The 22,628-nt window shown below is 42.0% G+C and overlaps 1 protein-coding gene and 1 long non-coding RNA gene across 3 annotated transcripts in view; one reads left to right on the forward strand and one right to left on the reverse strand.

Moving 5' to 3' along the window:
- The window catches only part of slc4a3 (solute carrier family 4 member 3), a 63,391-nt gene extending 52,293 nt beyond the window's left edge, over positions 1-11,098 (reverse strand). The window contains exons 1-2 of one of the 2 annotated variants that reach the window (XM_032529730.1): positions 11,016-11,098; positions 2,379-2,773 (exon numbers count right to left, since the gene is read on the reverse strand). In XM_032529730.1, coding sequence (XP_032385621.1) covers positions 2,379-2,432 — 54 coding nt within the window. In that variant the 5' untranslated portion in view covers positions 2,433-2,773; positions 11,016-11,098. Of the gene's footprint in view, positions 1-2,378; positions 2,774-11,015 lie in introns of those variants that run through there. The other variant, XM_032529728.1, reaches the window with a different exon arrangement.
- LOC116698021 (uncharacterized) overlaps positions 7,576-22,628 on the forward strand; it is a 22,308-nt gene continuing 7,255 nt past the window's right edge. The window contains exons 1-2 of the long non-coding RNA XR_004334095.1: positions 7,576-7,695; positions 22,291-22,300. This is a non-coding gene — a long non-coding RNA (uncharacterized LOC116698021). The remainder of the gene's footprint in view (positions 7,696-22,290; positions 22,301-22,628) is intronic.

Here is a 22,628-nt window from a genome sequence, read left to right on the forward strand (position 1 = left end):
CCCCTCCAAATGTCAGTCCACATCCCTGATGAAGTGTATTTTACAATTTAAAAAAATGTCTGGTCGATTTGCCGATAGTGATTTTAGGAATTTTGAAAATGATCTGAGCATGTCAGTGGCAAAACAAGCCATTTTTAGTAGTTGTAAATTGACAGTTGGCAATTGGCCATTAACTTGACATTGCAGCTCGTTACTAACATGTGTGAACATAGTGGTTTAGTAATATCTGGGAACACTAATGTTAAAACAGCAGGCAGAGTTTACTTAAGTTCAACATATCGTTTTTAACAGTAGTGCAGCAATATCAAAAGTTGGCATCTGAAAGAAGTTAAACAGGCCGTGTGTTTGACATTCAGCACTGGCCTCAGGGTTGGAGAACAGTTACAGCCAAACGCTTCTTTTAGAAAAATCAGATCCAGCTGGGAAAATACTCGATTAGGGAAACAGGAAACGCCACATCCAACAAATTCTGTTTTAAGCACATCAATTCTGGCATTGCACAGTGGCCTATAATACACAAGCTACTTGGCAGCTGATTGGTGTGAAAATGTGAAATTAGTGTTTGAGTTTTTCCGCAGCTAAGAAATAACACAGACGCAAAGCATTTTGTCATAGCAATCTGTCAACCAATCTTATCTTCCTTCTCAATCTCAAGCATTCAGCCACGCTGCCAGCATTAATGTCAACTAAAAGGCCACCTACTCTAGCTATAAAGGACTCTTTCACAGGCTCACTGAGACGCCATTGTACAAGCTGACATAGGAACGTCGGCATCTGCTACACACACATTGTCCACATTTCTGTCCTCAGATATTTTTTGGCGGAGTAGTTTTTGTCCTGCAAAGTCAGACTCTGCACATTTCAGCAGTCTCCATTTGCATATTCAAATTCCATCCTTAAGACTTAAGTCTCTTTCCAAAATGAATTATTATCCCTCCTTCACTTTCCTGACTTATATATCCCATGATTCAAACTAGAACTTCCAGCTGAAAAGGACAAATCATATATATGTGTTTTGCATTCATTGGTTTTAAATAGGCTACCACAAAATGCTTGCTGTATGAATCCAGTTTCACAAATGGATGTGTGTTTGCTGTTATAGCCAAGCCAGCGTTACCATATTCTTCTATTGTTCTTGAGTTTCTGTTTAAAGGCGTAGTTTGACATTTTAGAAAATACAAAAAAAAAAAGAACTTTGGAGAGAGCTAGCTGTCTCCCCTGTTTTCAGTCCTTTTGCTAAGCTATTTCCTCTTGGCTCTAAATCTATATTTTACATGCATACGTACATGAGAGTGGCATAGATCTTTTCACCAGTTCTTGGCAAGAAAGCAAATAATCCCAAAATGTCAAACTATTTATTTAAATATGCACTTGTTCATTTGCTTTCTGTGAATAAAAAAGAAAAACACCCAACCACACAAATAAATTCATTCATTTAGTGTTTTCCTCTATACACTTTCTATTTCACTTTCTATACATAAAATAAATCAACCAAAACACAACTGTAGGAGCCCATGTTACCTAACTTGCCACAGGGACTTTGTCACTGTTCCTAATCTCTTAGTCGCTTGGGAGAGCTCTCGGCCTAATTAGGGCAATTCAGATCAAACTGAAAGCAGTTGGCTTTATCACAATTTTATGCCACTCAAAGCCCGGTGCTGGAAAGTTAACCTTTAAGAGGGCTGCTGGCCAAAAGGCAACCGAAACCCACCGGCTCAGACTGGACTCAGAAGAGGAGCTTGTGGTTTGCTATACTTAGCTCATAACAGTTCAAGTTTAAGAAATGCTTCACATAAGCATAAGCCTAATTCATATGGTGGTGGTTTCTGAGGAAAAAGTGCATTGTAACAAGGGCTGTCAAAATTAACGGGATAAAAACGAGTTAACACACATTCCTTTTTTTAACGGCATTGATTTTTTCACCCAGGATTAACATGCACGCTCTGTGATTTAATTTGGGAAATCAGGAAGCGATGCAGCGGTAACGCGGGGAGAAACAACCCTCCTTAAACAGAAATGGATAAATACTGTAAAAGGTTATTTTGAATGGCAAGCTGTTACTACTGGAGTAGTCCAGTCTCAAATACCACTTTCAATTTATCATCATATTGGTACTTTTGGGGTCTACTTAAATAGGTTTATATGCTTTGATGTTATGGAAAAACATAATATGTGTGGCGACCATTAGCTCACCCAGTCAGAGCTTTCGCCCCATGTTGTCCTGCAGTTGCGTGGGTTTGAAAAGCCTAGTCTGCTCTGATTGGTCATTTGGATTGAAATGTGTTTTTTTTTGTACTTTATACATAAATTACATACACAAAAACTATATAACACACTCAAAGATGAAGAAGAAAAATGGTCTTTAAAGTTATATCTACCTGTTGTAGGTTGATCAACACATCTATCTCTGGGGCATGACCTCCTGTAGCCATGGGGCCTGGCGTGCAGCCAGTGGGGGGAGATTAGCTCTATGACGAGGGCAGGGGGCTGCAGAAGAGACGGCTAGCGTGGCTGGAGTAAGACTCGACAGAGCCGGGGTGTGGAGACGCTGCGGAGTGGGATGCGACTGGACCAACGGTCCGTGAGGTAAAGGATAACGGTCGGGGTGGGGGTAGGAGTCGGGGTGGGGGCTAGTGCGGTCGGGAGAGGGGAATAAGCAGGAGAGGGAAGGAGGGAAAGTTGGGGTGCAAAGCCGCAGGAACCTGGGGGAGGACGGGGATCAGCCCTTCTCTTTCACGGCTGGGGATCCTGGAAGTCTGTCGGGTGGCATAACCTGCAGGAGAGTGGACAGGAGAGACAACGTTACAAGTCTGATACGAGGAATATATGGACAACTCCTGGACAGTAACCAAGCTTAGGCTGCACGATATATGTTTTCTTTATTGTTATTGTGATATCAACTGTCGCAATATACACATCATGAAAGGCTGCAACATAGACATCCGAGATTCTTTGTGTTAGTTATCAGTAGAAAACTGCACTTTGAAATGTAACTGTCATTCTTTATTTAGGGGTGCCTTTTATATTCAATTCATTGTCGGAAATGATTACCTTTCCTTTGTTTTAAAATTAACAAGCAAGTTGTATTTAAGCAGAATACTGAAAGAAGCAGAGAGGGTACACTTTATCTGTTTATTTATCATAGAAAATGTTTTGTTATTGTGATTTTCAACAATGTAATCGCATATTGCATAATTTTTGTCATATCACGCAGCCCTATTATCATACATAATGCACTGTATTGTTGATACTGCAGAGTGCACATACCATTGTATATGATCAGTACATGCTGCGAAAAACACAAAGTGAATATTCATGTTCAAAGTAAAATGCCTTACATGCAAATTTGTCAAATCCCTGCAAAATAAATGGCAAATCAGTGTGTGACCTATGCAAGTGTCACGACTATTATATAATTAACCAAGCACCTCCCTTTGATCCTGTATAGCATGGCATTTCATTGCTGCTCCACACCCACGTGATGGCATTTGTGTTTTTTAATTTTAAATGCATTATCTCATGTGAGCCACATGTTCCCTGTGGTGTTTGTATAAGCTGCCATGGCGACAGAGAGGGCGTTGACATGCTACACAGCCTCTGCCTGGACTCAAAGCAAGGATGTTGTGGTCACACCCATGTCACCTCTGCAGATTTTATATTTCTACCTCTGGTGTCTCAGTGGAGTAAAAGGGAATACTATGCACTGACATGAAAAACACAATTTACTTTGCCTTATTACATTGTGAAGGTTGCCACTTGCAACAGGAGATCTTCTAAGAATATAGGACATTTCTGTCATGGTGGTGTTTGTTTTTGTGTTTTGAGGATTTTTTCTCTGCTCTCCGCCCTCCCTCCTCGATGCTCACTCCTCAGGGCAGAAATGATAGCTTCGCTGAGGAGGGACAGAACATCTTCCGGTTCAGCTGAGGACAGAGCGGTCGAGGAGCTGACAGATAAGAGTTAAGTCAGACTTTTCTCCACAGCGCTGCAGAGGGGGGTCTGGCTAGTCCACCCAGACGTGGAGGGAAGAAAACGTGCTCTGGTTTATTGGCATTTCTTTACACCAATCACAATCGTCTTGAGTGGAGCTAAGCTCCGGACGGAGAGTTTAGTATTTATTTTTAGTAATTAGTTTAGTTTAGTAGTATTCATGATCCTGCAATTTCTTGACTCTCAGTTTTTCCATGTGAAAAGTCTCCAGTGTTCCATTGATCCCCGGCTCTTGAGTGATTCTTCAGGACAAACTACTTTCTGCATCTGCCACGCCAGCCAGCCCTCAACTGCCACCACCTGCCTCCAGCCAGTTTATTTTACCGTATTGACCCGCATATCAGACTATATATTTATTTTTTTTCCACCTATGAAAATATCTGAAAAATCAAGATCGTACTATTTGCAGGGTCTAGACTTCCACAACAACAGCTGGCACCCAATAGCAGTAAACTGAAAGTACCTCTCAAAACAAGAGCCGTCAATCCGAACTCCCAACAGAGCGAGAAAGCCTGAAAGATGCAGAGACGCGGTGCGCGTCCCGAACAAAACGGCTCAAAAGTAGGCCAAGTTAGAAAAGAAATGAGAAGTTTTGATTCACGTTAAGATGATGGTGATAAACGCAGCGGAGTCCTCAAACAACTGCCAAGTGGCCAATAAATTTGCTGTCACATAATGTCATGTATGGAGATGGCAAACCTAAAAAGGTTGTCTCCGAACGCCAACGGCCAAAGAAAAGCGTACCGTGGTCCCGAAACCAGCCGCCTCAGTGAGATTGACCAGATGGTGTGTGAATATGTGACTGACAGAACACTCTGGAAATCACCAGGGAGTTAAAAATACCAGCCACGGGTTTAAAGCCAGCCTCGGCTCGTGGAGCGGTTGTAGTGTGGTGTAGTGTGGTTGTAGTGTGGTTGTAGAGCGGTTGTAGTGTGGTTGTAGTGTGGTTGTAGTGTGGGTAGTGGGTTGTAAGCGGTTGTAGGCGTTGTAGTGCGGTTGTAGAACGGGTTTTGTGCGGGTTGTAGTGTGGTGTAGTGTGGTTGTAGTGTGGTGTAGTGTGGTGTAGTGTGGTGTAGTGTGGTTGTAGTGTGGTGTAGTGTGGTTGTAGTGTGGTGTAGTGTGGTTGTAGAGCGGTTGTAGAGCGGTTGTAGTGCGGTTGTAGTGTGGTTGTAGTGTGGTGTAGTGTGGTTGTAGTGTGGTTGTAGTGCGGTTGTATTGTGTGGTTGTAGTGTGGTGTAGTGTGTTGTAGGTGGTTGTAGAGCGTTGTAGAGCGTGTGTGTGTGTGGTGTAGTGTGGTTGTGTGTGGTGGTGTGTTGTTGTAGTGTTGTTGTAGTGTGGTGTAGTGTGGTTGTAGAGCGGTTGTAGAGCGGTTGTAGTGTGGTGTAGTGTGGTTGTAGTGTGGTGTAGTGTGGTTGTAGTGTGGTTGTAGTGTGGTTGTAGTGTGGTGTAGTGTGGTTGTAGTGTGGTTGTAGTGTGGTTGTAGTGTAGTTTGCGGTGGAGGATAGGTCTCGCCCAGCTCTTACACTCAGACTGTGGAGAGAATCTAGTCTTCAAAAAGTATTTTTCCAAAAAAGAAGAGGTCATTTTGTAATCAGGGTCGTATTATATTCGGGTCAATACTAAAGTTCTTTTGGTGTTGCAATAAACACCATTGAATCTCTGTTTTCATCTCCGCAATCTGGGGTCCCAACACAAATATGTAAGACTTGACACCGTTCATCCCATTCCTCGATGCCTCTGCTGTACTACTGAGGCTTTAGTGCTGGATTCAAACAGTATCGTTAACAGACGAATATTTAGTCTCATTGTACATATTTTCTCCCCATGTGCAAAATGACTACTGGTAAAAACAAATTCTTCATTATCCTTAATTTCGAAATGATTTGTTTGCCGGGCATGTAGCAACCAGAACCAGAATCAGCACTCCTTAATGAACATCCTTCACCAGATAAACCGGAGCTGTCTCTGTGAAGATGCCGCGCTGATATCAACCTCAAGTTAAGAATGTAACGCTTTCAGAACAATTAGTAGGGCTTATGGAAACAATCATGACTTTTGGAAAGATGTTGCATTTTTTTTTTAAATTGAACTTAACCCTTGTGTTGTCTTCCCGTTAACCATGAACTTGTCCTACCAGGTCAAAATTGAATTGAATGAACATTTTTTGGTGCTTTTCTGATTTTTTCTGAAGCTTTTGGCTTCTTTTTTTTTATTTTTTTATAACCTGAGCTGGTTTAATAATAGGTTTTACACTTGTTCTTGGAATTCATGGTTAACTAATCTCATTTATATCAAATTACACATACATTTTTAGTTAAAAAGGCAGAAATTATGAATTATTTTGACTAATAGTCAAAGTTTAGTCCGGATACTATTTTGAAACCATAAAAAAAAAGGAATTCCAATGCTATAAGATTAAATAAAACACCCAAAAAAATTCAAAGAAAGTAATCATTCATTTTACCCGAAGAATGTTTGGAATCATCCATGTTATTTTTGGGCAATTTTGTTGACAGAAACTCATATTTTTGATATAAAACACTTAAAAAACACTGTAAAAAACGGGTAAATTTGACCCGAGGACAACACAAGGGTTAAAAAGAAGTGAAAGAGTTAAAAACCAACCAACAGCAAACTGAAATTCCCTTTCCATTCAGAACACAAGGCTAAATAAGGAGTTTAATCGCACATCGTGATGTGCAAAATAATCATCGTTATAGCTCTAGCAATTAGCAACTTTTAACTTCAGATTGACTGACTGATTGTAAAGACATGCGTAAGTCGTTACTGGTGGCAACCGGATGATAAAATAAACCTTCTCATCGAAGTCCACGTCTTGTATTTTCAGTAACATATCCAGGCATCACTTCACTCATCTTAATCCTCACTTATCAGTCTAATTAGAAAACCACGGCGGCACACACGGGCATAAACAAACTAGAGAAGGCACCTTGGGGACCGCTTAATTAGCCCTGGGATGCCAAAATAGACACTGCTGATTATTTTGGGTTTCACATGGAGGAAAACAGGTGCCTCTCATCCATGTAAACATGCCAAGGATTGTTGGTCTGCTATTATTCTGGGCAGTGTGGGAGGGGGCAGGCCAGACCATGGTCATTTCTCAATGCCACTTAGTTAGTTTGTCTCCAGAATTGTGGAACAGGGCACAGCAGAATGTGCTGCTCCTGTGCTCCTTCATTGTAAAGTTAGAAAACAAAAAAAAAGCCTACACTATTATAGGGAATCAAGCATTAGGGCTGCAATCAAATTGATTCTTTATCGTCATCGCAATATCAACTTACACAATAAACACATGGCGAAAGACTCAGACAATAGGGCTGTCACAATACCAAAAAATCTGTAGTCAGTGCCAATACCAGCAAAATAACACGATTCTCCATGTCGACTTCAATACCACGGTAATAAAAACTTTAACTTGAAACATGAACTTCTTTATTAAAATATTTGAAAAATATCAAAATGTCATAACAAGACATACAAAACATGTGCAATAGAGCATAGAATAACATAACAAAGTGCATAGTGCAACCACTAGACACATTCCAGTGTTTCAACTTAGCAGAGTTGGCTAATTTCCTCCTGAACAGGTAGCTTAGCATTACCTTCAGGCTAATTTAGCACGGCTACAAGGGACGGGCATTTCATGTCATTTCAACATTTGTGTACTCACTGTGAATTACTAGAGTGAGAGAACTAGAGTACCCGAGTTGGTTACTCGCACATACAACACTGCCATTAAAGTGATCCCGACTGGTCCTGGCTAACCGTGGCTAACGCCGCCATGCTATCCCTGCTAACGGCTAACGTTACCGGAGGACCAGGCAAGCGGCAACGACTGTTTACAACGTGCCGCCAGCTCAGCGTAGCCGCTAACGGTGAGTTATTTGAAGCCAAGAGGGGGGAACTGTAAATCAGAAAGAGATTGCAGTGAACACGCTGGTTTTTGGGTCAGGTAGAGGACTCTCGTGTGTACCGGCAGTAGAAGGGCGTGACTTCGGCCACTTGTTCGTGACCTCCTTCCTACGGTGCTTTTAAAAACTGGCCATCGTCGGAGTTTAATTTCAGAACCGGAAGGTATATCGGTAGTATCGGTTCTCCTCACATCCCTATCAGACATAACGCGAAAGACACTCAGAGATGTTTTGAGTTAGTTTAAAGAAAATATCAGTACAAAATGGCACTTTGAAATGTAACTCTTGCTCTTTGTTTAGTGGTGCCTTTTATGTTCAATTCAATGTTCAATTTGTTGAATAAAAGAATGTTGGAAATGACTTCCTTTCGTTTGTTTTTAACTCAACAAGCAGGTTGTTGTACTATACCAGAATACTGAAAGCAGCAGAAATGCAGAACTGGGTACATTGCGATATTCAACAATGTTAAGCATACATTATGAATATTAGATACTGTGTATATAAAGAAGTCGTGGGAATTGATGGAATATTGCTGAAAGGTCCCGAGTGGCCCACTCTGTTTGGAGCACTGTCACAATAAGAGGCTCTGCATCTGTCTCTGTTTTATTTAGCAGAATCATTTGCTCCCTCTGAGACATTTACAGCTGGCTCACACGGCTCACATTACGCCGAAGGCGCTGCACAAATTAAAAGATTATTATGAGATGCGGAATTGCACTTAGGGCTTTTCTTGTGCACGATATCTCATTATGACGCTGCGCTGCGTCTCCAAGAACTCAATAAACAGCCTGCACATGTACCAAACCCTACATACCCATGGATGGATCCATTCTAAGTAGTGCTGCCAAACACACATATTTAATTGTCTTTTAGCGCATTAATGTCATAGTTAACTCGCAATTAATCACACATTTGTATCTATTCTAAATGTCCCTTGATTTCTTTTTGTCCCATTATTTTTTTTCTAATTTGAATGCTCTTATCAACATGGTAAAGTGGATTGGCTGTTTTGTGCAAATGTTTTTTTTTTTATTGAAAACAACATTGGCATATAGTCTACTGTATAGGGCCGGGCAATACAATACAAAAATACAATCCTTTAAAAAAAAAAAAAAATCCAGTTTAAGATTTAAATACATTTTTTCTCCAACTACTTAAAATCAATCTGCAACATTAAAACAATATTTAACTGTATTTTGATTTGAGTCATACACACACGCACACACGGGGCGTGTATACCATTATGATTATTCACCACATTTGGTAGAAATAAAATAGTTGGTGGAGGGGGGGGGGGGGGGGGGGGGGGGTGGCTATATATTCAACAACAACCAAACGGATGCGAGATTCTCGTTCCTCCCTAAAAGTTCATATCTTTTTAATGCCCAACCTTGCCCCTATTTTCACCTGTTGCTAAGTAACGTCTCTTAATGTGTCAACAGGATTTGGAAAAACTGGTCCATGCCTTCATCTTCAGTAGACTTGACTACTGTAACGGGGTCTTTACAGGTCTCCCTAAAAAATCAATCAGACAGCTACAGCTGATTCAGAACGCTGCTGCTCGAGTCCTCACTAAGACCAAGAGACTGGATCACATCACTCCAGTCCTCACTAAACCAGAGACTGGATCACATCACTCCAGTCCTCACTAAGACCAGGAGACTGGATCACATCACCTCCAGTTCTGAAGTCTTTACACTGCCTTCCTGTGTCAAAGAATTGATTTCAAAGTACTCTTGCTAGTTTATAAATCCCTTAACGGTTTAGGTCCAAAATACATTTCTGATCTGCTACTACACCATGACCCCCCAGACCTCTCAGGTCATCTGGGACAGTTCTACTTTCTGTCCCCAAGTCAGAACTAAACAGCGTGAGCAGCTTTCAGTTTCTATGCTCCTCATATCTGGAATAAACTCCCAGAAACCTTTAGATCCTGCTACTACTCTCAGTTCTTTTAAATCAAGGCTGAGACCTTTCTTTTTGACGCTGCTTTCTTTAATTAATGCTCATTTCTTTAAATTTCTTATGCTGCACTGTAACTTTTATCTTGTGTTTTATGTTTCTATTGTTTTTAACTGTCTATTCAGTGTTTTACCGGTTTTTAATGCTTTATGACTTTTAACTGTTTGTACTTGTGTTTTATCTGTTTAACTGATTTTGTGTAAAGCACTTCGAATTGCCCTGTTGCTGAAATGTGCTCTACAGATAAAGCTGCCTTGCCTTGCCTTAAGATCCCATGGTCCCTTGAGTGTAGCATACCTGTAGCACGCTCCTTCGTAGTAACTAGCAGTAAAAACCAACGGCGACGAGGAGCTCCAGAGCGGCGATTGCTAGTTGTTTCAGCCGCTAGAGACAGCTTGGTCGTGTCAGCGGTGTTTAGTAGATGTGTTGATATCCAAAATCTAAGACAATATCTAGTCTCAACTATAACGGTATACTGCCCATATACTCTATTAGGCCTGCAAGATTAATCGTTATAAAATCACAACCTCGATTCCCCGTGTTCACGATTTAATTTTGAAATAACTTTGATGTTGTTGTTTTTTTTAATTTTATGACTTTGATAGTCATTAAATTTTACGAGCAGACAGCATCCCAAACGCTGCTACTTTCTTCCGTGAGTTTTAAACACAGACTGTATAAAATAAGTTGTAAAGAGCTCCCGGGTGCTGCGATGCTCTCCCTTCTCTCCATCGAGGCCTCTATGTTCACAGGCTTGTGGTTATGTGGTGACAAATCGTGATTTCAATTCTAAGCTAAAAAAATCGTGATTCATATTTTTTTCCTGAATCGTGCAAGCCTACTGCACATGAGATTTTTGAAAAATAATCTCTGGTAATGCGGATATAAGGAGTAAGTGGTTAAAGGCCAATAATAGAACAGCTAGAACAGTCTGGTACGTTCAGAAAAGGACATCACTTTACTGTAATGCAACCTTTACCACCAGGAACAGACAACACTTTGTCATAATGCGTTGTATCACAATATCCAAATTGTAAGATGATATCTAGCCTCGTACATCGATACAGATATATATTGATATATGACCTTGCCTTACTAATAAATCCCTGGCCTGCACATGTTCCGTCCTACCTTCCATTGTGTGTGAAGGGCCAGTGTGTCATCCTGATTGGCCACTGGTGGAGTGTGTGACCTTGGCTAAAGCTGACCCAGCTCCGGACCACCACCACCAGCTAACTCCCTGCAACAAGCCCCACCCCCTTCATACCAGCTGTGTAATCAGATCGCTCTGCGTGGCTCATCCTTTGAATGTGTGAAGGGGACGCTGAAAAAGAGAAGTGACAGACATTGATAGTGTTGGGGAGGTGGGGGGTGGGGTGGGGGGTGGGGCAGCTGAGGAATGCCAACAGACATGAAAAAGGAAAACAAAACCTCTGGTGAGTGACAGGGCTACAATAAAAAGGATGAGGGTGACTCAGCAGGAAAGAGCCCCTTAAAATAGTTACCCTATAAATAGAAAATGTTTAGGTGAATCACTGGTTAAAAAATAGATTAAATAGATACCCGTTCAAGGGAAAAGAATCAATTTTAAAATGGATACATAAAAAAGACTTTTCCATCGGTTACCTCTCACAATAACGCCACTACTGCCATTGAACAATAGTTTCTTTAAGCCATTTTTATGATTTTATCAATTAACAAATGCTCTGTAATTCATCTTTTACATGAATATCCAGAGGAACATTTATCTTTTTTGAGATAACTTACATGTTGTCTTACTCACTTAAATTGATCAAAAATGACTGCAGTCACAGTTCTGCTGTATCGCATCGTATCAGAAGCCTGCCAGGCGATGTGGACAGAAAGAAACAAGAGAGACACAGAGACGGAGGGAAAGTGTGAAGTGTGGAACGAGGAGGGTGAACTTTAAATTGGCACGCACAAACCAGCAGAATTACTAGTACCAAATCAAAAGGGAAGAGTTTGATGTGAAGCGTGGCTATTTCTCCGGAGCGGGTGTGTGTTGCACATCGTTTGATCGAGGTAAACACAGTGGATCACCGGGTCTAATGGCACACTGGTGCAGCCAATCAGACTACAGAAGTCCTGTCTGCCCTGTGGACTCCAGCTGGCTGTTGGGATTTCATCAAGTGAAGGCGACATCCGTACAGGCTAAAAACTGTCATGTCTAAAAGATATCAGTTAGTATCCCTATCAGTCTTCAGCCCGCTAGAATTTCTTTAATAATCTAGTGGAGTAAATTTTTTTTTTTCTATTGTTAATCAGAATACGTGCGTTGCATTAAGATGCATTGAAAAACATAAAGCACTTAATTAAACTTATATTTTCATTATCCTTACTGTACAGAATTATAAAAAAGCCAACTTTTCTTATTCTGTTCACTGTGCATGCTTAATATATTCCAAGGCATTGTTATTTTTGCAGCCGTGTCCCTCAGCAGGAGTCCGGGGGCTGCACACACACCTGTAACACAGTGTAAACACACACACCACGTCCATGTTCATGTGATGAGCACACGAGGCTCGGTTCATTCTGAGGTTCATCAGAACTGCAGTATGTAAAGATTGAAACTTCAAGAATTTAGGAATAATTTAGGATGGATGAATTCGGATGGCATGCCCCCGGGTGTATGGGTGGGAATCACAGGGTAAACTCGCAATACAATACGAAATACGATACACGGCTCACGACACCGAATGTATCACGATACAGCATACGTACATCACGATATCGGTCTAACTATGAATACAAAATGGATGAGTGCAGGTTTTCTCTCTTTATTCACAGCAAGTCCAAACTGTTGTGAAAATCGCACAATTCTGCAGCACAAGTTGTTCTGTAAATTAACTATATTTCAACTATGGGTCCGGACTTAAGAGTTGCTGGGGCATCGCTTATTTTCCTCAAACTGCTGTCCGCCATCCCGTTAACTTATGTTCAAGTTTTCCTCGTGAATGGTTTGAGCGCCACCTAGAGGAGCCATGAAGTAACACAACTGGGGACAGGGAATCTATTCAGCGCCTTATTTCACAAATTAAAATATCAATATTTGGTGCCAACGTGACAATTATCGTATCGCACAAAGAAGGACAACGATTTATTGCTGTATCGATATTTTGTCCCACCCCTACCCAGGTGTGTGTATTAGGATGGTGTCACTAAAAAGCTACTATGGCAAAAACCTCAAGTGGTGAGGAAACTTTCACCAACTGCACTGGATTGGCAACAGATAATCTGATTACGGGATATAGGTTGGTAATCGTTTAAATTGGTAAATGACCGCTGAAGAAATCGGCGAGTGATTAACTGAACAAGACTGACTCTTGGCATAAGTGCAGAGACATCTTGCAGACTTTCACAGGACATAATGACACACATAGACAAGACTTTACACTCCGTGCATGGGGGAGAGAGTACGATTACAATCACTGTAAACCACAGTTAACCTGTTTAACCACACAGATCATTCTGTAGCACTATCACTGGTGGTATACTGACTGATTAATGGTGCCTTGCGCAGCTTTTATATATGCACACAGCTTTAATCAACAGGCAGCACTGCCAAAAGCGCCATCTGTGCAAACACAATGCCATCATGTTGGCCAGTAAGTCTGAAGGAGACCACCTGCAGAGTCTTCACTCCCAGGTCTTTGCCTGGTAATAACCACTCCCCTCACTCCAGGCCAGATCAAGCCCCTCCAAACACAGCCGTGAGCAATTTCTCAACGTATGGATATATTTAGAGACAAGTGGGAAGCAAACTCAGAGACGTTGTGGCTCATAGTGCTACATAGGCTTCAAACTTCAACACTAGGATGGGGAAGACAGGTGCCACAATGGAATAAGCCTCAAGGCCAGAGACCAAGTATACACACAGGAAATAAACAAAAATCGTTGCATCAAAATATTCCTCATACATTTAGAAAGAGTCAATCTCGTTTGCTCGATAGGCCAGAGACTGGGCAATGGAAACGATATGCAGTAAAAACAATACCTACAATAGAGATTTCAATTATATCACGATAATGCATGTTGATGACGCAATCTACCCACGAAACTTAGAGCCACGAGCTGCAAGCGGCTGCAACGCATCACCGTCGTCTTGAGTAAACATGGCTAAAAGTGAAACGGAGGAGCTGGTGATGAAGACTGGGGGAACATCCATTATTTGGACTTGGTTCGGATGTAAGTCACTACAACGGAGCCTTTCATCAGCCGGACTGTTCATCATATAACGCACGATTGGAATCCTGGCAGCCACTGTTTGAAGACACTGTACATGTATTTGTGTGTGTGTGTGTGTGTGTGTGTGTGTGTGTGTGTGTGTGTACACACACAAGTGTGCTCTGTCACTTTTTTTGCACTTTTTACTGTCAATGGGATGACAATACTGTAAAGCAACTTTTATACTTGAAACATTTTCTTTAGTTGACGTACACACATATATATATATATATATATATATATATATATATATATAAATATATATATATACACTTTGACGTACTTTTATGTCAATGCTAGACTAAGGTGAGTTTCTATTTATGCATGCAGCCTCTGTGTTAAAACCTTTAGATGCAATCTTTCATGAAGCATTGGGTTTTATCTCTGGATCATTGTGTTCTGTCTAGTGGGCTGGGACTTGTTGGTCTCTAAGAAAACCAGGCATTGGTTGATGTTTGTCTTCATGGCTAGAATGCATAAGCTTCCTGACTACCTTGGCGGATAATAAAATTGGAAAATTGGCGGTTGCGGAAGTCGTTCCAAAGATGGTTTGGTACTGGAGGTTCCTGTGTTTATATGCGATGCCTCTTTTACTTGAAATGAGTTTCAAAAAGAACTGAAGCGAGATGGCTTGGTTTCCACTTTACAGTTTAAAGCCATGCTTGATCAACAAAATGTTGTTGACTGGGATTAGAGTTGGACGATATCCCAATATTGACGGCGTCAAACCTCCTCCCTATTTTCCCGCGGTATACGGTATTACTGTGACAAATTAACAATAATGACGTAAGGCTCAGATGGAATCACCAAACTGTTGCCGCGTGCCTCCAGCATTCAGCGTTTTTCCCCAGCATGTTCCCTTGGATCAGAGAGGCTCCGAAATCAGGGTAGCAGCTGTCGCCATGGTCCCGCTACACGTTCTGTGATGCCATGTTCAACTGCTACACTGCGGTGCCCTGCTACGTCCTGCTACGTCCTGCTACGTCTTGCTACGTCCTGCTGTGCCTGTAATGCCGCACAGCGTCTTGCTATGCCATGAACTACTACAAAGACTGCTACAACTACTAATTTTTTCTATTTTTGTTATTGCCACTTCTCATTCTACCCCAACCGCCCGTCAGACACCGCCTACCAAGAGCCTGGGTCTGACCGAGGTTTCTGCCTAAAAGAAGTTTTCCTCGCCACTGTCGCACTGTTGCTTGCTCTGGAGGAAACTAGAACTGTTGGGTCCTTGTAATTCTGGAGTGTGGTCTATCTGTAAAGTGTCTTGAGATAACTCTTGTTATGAATTGATACTATAAATAAAATTGAATTGAATTGAATTGAATTGAATAGATAGTGAAAACCAAACACTAATACTGAAACACCTCTCGCTTTAAATTAGGGGGGAACCCAACATGCGGCCAGACTGCAGAAGTCCTGTTCTTCTTCCAGACCAGGTCACCAGGTCAAATGAATAAAATGATACAGGGCTTAGCTGTGACAGAGTGTCTCTGTCTGATCTTTCAAAACAGATTGATGGTGCTGTGCAAAAAATAAAGCATGCTAACAAAAATGAGTAGCTTACATTACATTTAGCTGACACTTTTTATTCAGTTATTTCTGCAGGGGCTAAGAGTCTTGTTCAGAGACACATTGGTTGATGTTTGCAGTGGGAATGAAACCCAGGTGTCCCACACCACAGGTATGTGTCATGTCCACCATGCCACGCAACGCCATCACCATGCTTACCATAATGGGTATAGAACTAAAGTCTCCAAAGAGCAATATGTCAGCGTCGTCATTGTGTGCGTGTTAGCATAATTGACATGTAGCTTAAAGCAAAGCTGCTAGACCTCGACTCAGAGTTGTAGATTCTAAACAGGATTCAATTTGCCTTTTATTGTATTGGGATGGACACAGAAATCTAACAGATGACTAAAAGAACAATTTAAATCAAAAATACTATATACGCATGGTGAGATACAAGTGAGAAAATGTTTATTACGCATGGGCTAATTAGGGTGAACTGACCCTTTAATCAATTATCGCCTAATTATCAGTTTTATATCAAGTGACAAGAGTCTAGAAAATATGTAATGTTATTGTATGCTACAAGCAGAATAGAAATGGGATCGTGTGTCTTGAAAGGTGATATAGCTTAAAGATTTGATGTTTTTACCCTTAAGTTTATTCATGGGCCTAATGGATGACCCAGCCTACTGTAGTTCACACAGCTTTTAAAATCCCACTCTGGCTGCTCCGTAAGTGCTCCAATAATCAATACTCACACTCAATTCTCCAACTCCATATTTATAAAACATATGAAAGCTGAAAGGTGTCAGGTTTCCACAGCCATCTGGTTTTCACAAGAACTAAACAGCCAGCGGCTTTCACCTTTCAATGTGTGGAAATGTGGCGAAGCACCACGAGATGACTCTCCTCAGCAGGCGACATAGTTGCTGAGTCACTACTACTGGATGGGACCTTATCCTTGGACCTGTATTGCCTATTGCACACGGCTCATCCATGACCTACAAAAGCTTCTGGTCTCTTCGTTTGAGCATGACAATACTTTCTAACGGACAGGCGACACACTGCAGCACGGCGTCGGCGCGAGCCTCCGGAACACAATGAGGACGACAACACTACACCTGCGGGGAGCTAGCATCAATTTACTACGCCGTATATCTCAGTCTGAGCAAAAAAAAACCTCAATTCTGTACCGTTAGCCGATATGTCCTTTAGCTAAACCGCATATGTCTTTGATGAATAGCAAGTAGCCCTCCCAGGAAGCGGCTCGGCATCGTTTTCAATGCCAGTGCGTAGTTACCGTCCACTCACAAGTCAACGCCGCTGGAACAAATTTGCATTTTGGAACTAACCGCCGTGTGCGTCGCCTTACCTGCGGTTTCAGAGAGCAGTCCAGCGGTGGAAAACTACGAGCGAGGCACGCCACGGCAGCTCAAATCCGTTACTGGTCCTTAACCTAGTGAAGAGAAGGAGAAGAAGAAGAAGAAGAAGAAGACACGCCGGCCACGCAGACTGCTCGGGCGGCGAAGGATGCTCGGCATGAGCACGTGACTCTGGAGTAACCTGGCAGTCTGAAGTCACTGATGGATGGACAACAGCAAAGTGCTGTCTCAACATTTTTGGGTTAGGATTCATAGGAAGGAAGGGGGTCATAAATAACTCTATCCTCAATGCAGTAATAGGAGAAGACGTAGTAGAAGAACTTCTTCTATTACTACTGTTTATTTAAATTGTATTAACAATTCACTTGCAACAGTGAAATTCACTTTAAACCATAAGCAAGTCTCTGGGGTGCAGAATGCACTGTGGTGAGTTGCAAATATCAATTGGTTAGTTACTAACTAGTAAATCATCAGCAACTCATTTTATACTCAACTAATTGGTTTGAGTCATTTTTTATGGCTAACAAACATATGATTCCAGCCTCTTAAATCTGAATATTTTCTAGTTTCTTCGCTCCTCTGTGAAAATGACTGTAATATCTGTGAGTTGTGGACAAACAAGACATTTTAACTTGCTGACCTTTTATTGACCAAGCAACTAATCGATTATTGGAGAAAATAAGCATCAGATGAATCGACAATGAAAATAATTGAGTTGCAGCCCCCCTGTGGTGCAGTGAGGATATGCAGACTTAACACAAGGTGCTTCTTTTTTACCATATGAACACACACACACACACACACACACACACACAAAGGATTGCCAGGTGAAAGTATGCAGCTGAAACATTATCTAATAGGAAAGTAACATAGAGAATAAATGTTTAATACATATAAATAACACATAATTGATAATATATTGATTTTGACCAAGTTCCAGCTTTTTATGCTTTACACTAAACTGAAGAATGAGAGTCTTTCTAGTTGGATCATAAAATATAATAAATACATTTATATGAAAACAAGAAAAATAGAATTCCTGGAGTTTTAAATCGAGAAAAGAAAATAGTTTGTCCCACACAGTGTTACAAACATATTATTGCATAATAATTCCCAGGTAACATCCTATACAGACAGACAGACACACACACACACACACACACACACACACACACACACACACACACACACACACACAATGAGTAGTTTACATTACATTTAGCTGACACTTTTTATCCAGCATCCAGGGGCTAAGTGTCTTGTTCAGGGACACATTGGTTGATGTTTGCAGTGGGAATCAAACCCATGTCTCCCACACCACAGGCATGTGTCACACACACACACACACACACACACACACACACACACACACACCTTTTCAGAGTTTTTGATTCCCGGGTTTTTTCAGAAAAAAACTATTTATTTTCCTCCCTGTGATTCCGGATAATCAAATTTAACTAATGTCAACAATAGATTGTTTTACACAAAATAAACACACACCTAATACACAAGCATATCATTTACCAATACATTTTGTGAAGCGTAGTTATCAAGTTAGAGCACACACATTATGACAGAGCGAAACTAATCTGTACATTTGTGCATGCAACTACAAAATGTGCCAATACACAATATGGGGTTTCTCCACTAGAGGGGGCCCTAACTTCAAATATTAAAAGACATTAGACATTTTAAAGCACAAGTTCCTTATGTATGATGGATGTACAGTATGTCATCATAATAACTAAAAAATAGTAAGCACAAATGTTTATAATGCTATAAATACATATAAGGAAATATGAATTATAATATTAACAGGAAGAGGAACGCCTCTCAGGTAATGAAGAACAGGCATTAATGCATTTTTCCTCCTATTTTTTCAAAATGAATTTGCTTTTTTATTTTTGTATTATTCTTCAGATCAGTTCATGGCAAGCGGCTGGCACACAATATCCTGTTATGAGAGGAAGACAGCTTATATGGCAGACTTTATAATGGTGTCAGGAAACCCTGTTAATGTTTAAAGATCTCAGATGTTTGAATCTGCAAGGCAGACGTTTCACAGCTGGAACATCATCGAACACTTCCATTATTTCTTAGACAGAAAGAGAGAGAACGTATGATGTTCTGTCCCCATGGAAGCAGGGATGTGTTCAGGTTTCCCACACAGACCTTCAGTTTGATGATGAAGACAGTTTAACAAGATGAACGGCATCTGAATAAAGTTACGGTGTCGAACGTGAAAGCACAGGGCCGGGTTTGGAGCCAGAGGAGGAGTTAACCGTGGGAATCAGTTGTGGAACTGGGTCAGCAGGGCAAAACATCACGTACAGTAGAACCAGAGCCTTCTCTCCGCAGAGTTGATGAATTTATAGATTATGTAATCACTCGCTTTGAGCGTGTTTCCTATATGTGAACTCACACAGACTTCCTCAGGTGCTTGCCAAGGATATGCTATGGATAAAATACTAAAACATTCACACACCCATCTCGTAAAATACAGATGCTTGGTCAGGTACCTTTGTCGTTGTTATTGTATTATCATTTAACACGCGCTTGGTCGTCTCCTTTAGCGTCATGTAACACGCGCTTGGTCATCTCCTTTAGCTTCATGTAACAGCGGCTTGGTGTCTCCTTTAGGCTCACTGTAACAATGCGCGCTTGGTCGTTCCTTAGCGTGCGTGTAACACCGCGCTTGGCCGTCTCCTTTAGCGTCATGTAACACACGCTGGTCGTCTCCTTTAGCGTCATGTACACGCTTGGTCGTCTTCTTTTAGCGTATATAACACGGGTGGTCGTTCCTTTATCGTCATGTAACGCGCTTGGTTGTCACCTTTAGCGTCATGTACAGCGCTGGGTCGTCTCTTTAGCGTCTATAACACCGCTTGGTCGTCTCCTTTAGCGTCTATAACAGCGCTTGGTCGTCTCCTTTAGCGTCATGTAACACACGCTTGGTCGTCATCCTTGTAGGTCATGTAACACGCTTGGTCGTCTCCTTTAGCTTCGTATAACACGCGGCTGGGGTCTCCTTTAGGTCATGTAACCGCGCTTGGTTGTCCTTTAGCGTATGTAACACCGCGTGGTCGTTCTTAGCGCATATAACACGCGCTTGGTCGTTCCCTTTAGCGTCATATAACATGCGCTTTGTCCTTTAGCGTCATGTAACACAGCGCTTGGTGTCTCCTTTAGCGTCATTACACGCTTGGTCGTCTTCTTAGCCGTCATGAACCACGGCTGGTGTTCCTTAGCGTCCATGACACAGCGTGGTTGGTCTTCCTTTAGCGTCATGTAACACGCTGCGTTTGGTCGTACCTTTAGCGTATATAACACGCGCTTGGTCGTCTCCTTTAGCGTCATTATAAATGCGCTGTAGTCGTCTCTTTAGGGGTCATGTAAAATCGCGCTTTGGTCGTCTCCTTTAGGTCATGTACACGCTGGCGTCTTTTTAGCGTCATATAACACGGGCTTGGTCGTCCTTTAGCGTCATGTAACACGCGGTTGGTGGTCTCCTTTAGCGTCATTGTAAAACACGATTGGTGTCTCCTTTAGTTATCTAACCAGCAGCTTGGTGTCTCCTTTAGGTCATGTAACAGCGCTTGGTTGGTCCCTTTAGCGTCATGTAACCACGCTTGGTTGTTACCTGTAGCGTCATGTGCACACGCGCTTGGTCGTCTCTCTCTTAGCGTCATATAACAACCGGGCTTGGTCGTCTCCTTTAGCGTTAGTGAACACGCACCTGGTTGTCTTTTAGGTCTGTAAACAACGCTTGGTGTCTCCGTTAGCAATCATGAAACGCGCTTGGTCGTCTCCTTTAGGTCATGTAACACGCGCTTGGTGTCTCCTTTAGGTCATGTAACACGCTTGGTCGTCTTCTTTAGCGTCATATAAACACAGTGTTGGTTGTCTCTTTAGCGTCATGTAACACGCGCTTGGTCGTCTCCTTAGCGTCATGTAAACACGCGCTTGGTGGCTCTTAGGTCTGTAACACGGCTTTGTCGTCTCCTTAGACATGTAACACACGCCTGGTCGTCTCTAGAGTCATGTACACGCGCTTGGTTGTCTCCTTTAGCATATGTAACAACGCTTGGTCGTCTTCTTTAGCGTCATAAACGGGCTTGGTCGTCTCCTTTTAGGTCAGGTAAACCACGCGCTGGTGGGTCTCTGTAGCGATGTAACACGCTTGGTCGTCTTCTTTAGCGTCATATACCACGGGCTTGGTGTCTCCTTTAGTGTCATGAACACGCACTTGGTTGTCCCTTAGCTGGTAAACACACGACTGGTTGTCTCCTTTAGCTCATGTAACACGCGTGGTCGTCTCTTTAGCGTTCATGTGACACGGGGTGGTGTTCTCCTTTAGCGCATGTAACACGCGCTTGGGGTCTCCTTTCGGCATGGGACACGTGCTGGTGTCTCCTTATACCTTGGTCGTCCCTTTAGCGTCATTATAACACGCTTGGTGTCTCCTTGAGCTCATGTAACACACGCGTGGTTGTCTCCTTTAGCGTCATGTGACACGCGCTTGGTCGTTCCTTTAGCGTTATGTAACATACGCTTGGGTCGTCTTCTTTCAGCGTCATAAACCGGGCTTGGTCGTCTCCTTTAGCGTCATGTAACACGCGCTTGGTCGTCTCCTTTAGCGTCATGTAACACACGCTTGGTCGTCTCCTTTAACTCCATATAACACGCTTGGTCATATCCTTTAACGTCATGTAACATGCGTTTGGTCGTCTCCTTAAGCTTTTACAAAAAGTGTATGAAGCCCATGATCAAACTCGTCATTCTCTTGTGTTACTTATGGATATGGTCCCAGTGGAAATTATTTTCCACTGGGAAATAGTGGAAATTCCCAGTGGAAATTATTTCCACTGGGACCCCTTTAAGGAACCCTGGGGGTCCTTGGACCCCACATTGGAAACCACTGGGTTATAACATATTGCTCCCCCCTACAGTTTAGTACCGTTGTTTTTATTTGGTGAATTAACGCTTCATTAACTCAATAGAAAGGGTTGCATATTTCCTTTATGAGCACAGTGCTTTGCCAGGATTTGTCAGAGAAATGCCAGTACACGCCTGTGCTGGAAATGGTAATGGTTACAGCAGACATTTTTGAAAGGAAGTTGGCAGATCGGGACTGCAAATGTGCAGATGATGAAAAGCGGGCCCCATGGGATCCTGGTTCAACAGAGCTGAACATCTTAAAGGGGCAGTCCAACAGTTGAGATGAATTGTGAGCCAGCTTTTGATTCCAAAGTACCACGAAAGAAAAGTAGCTAGGGTGTTTAGACTCTGATGTTGCGTTAGAAAATAAAAGCTGAAACATCTTTGTGGGTAAAAGTAATACCATTCAATCACACCAAACTACTGAAAGTAGCTAAGTAAAGCCGAAGCTCTGTAACAATGACGACAACTCACAACAGGACAGACTCCACTAGAGCCAGACAATGCAGGGAGTAGAACAGTAGAAGAGCCGTAACACAACTTACGACTCAACAAACGACATCTGTGTTGCATCAGCTGCCACAAAGACTGTTGTTGTGTTGTTGGACTCATCAAACGACACAACAACTTTGTTGCCAGAGAGAAACTACAGTCTCGACTCAACAAT

This window comes from Etheostoma spectabile, chromosome 11, assembly GCF_008692095.1.
Source record: "Etheostoma spectabile isolate EspeVRDwgs_2016 chromosome 11, UIUC_Espe_1.0, whole genome shotgun sequence".
Classification (NCBI taxonomy): domain Eukaryota; kingdom Metazoa; phylum Chordata; class Actinopteri; order Perciformes; family Percidae; genus Etheostoma; species Etheostoma spectabile.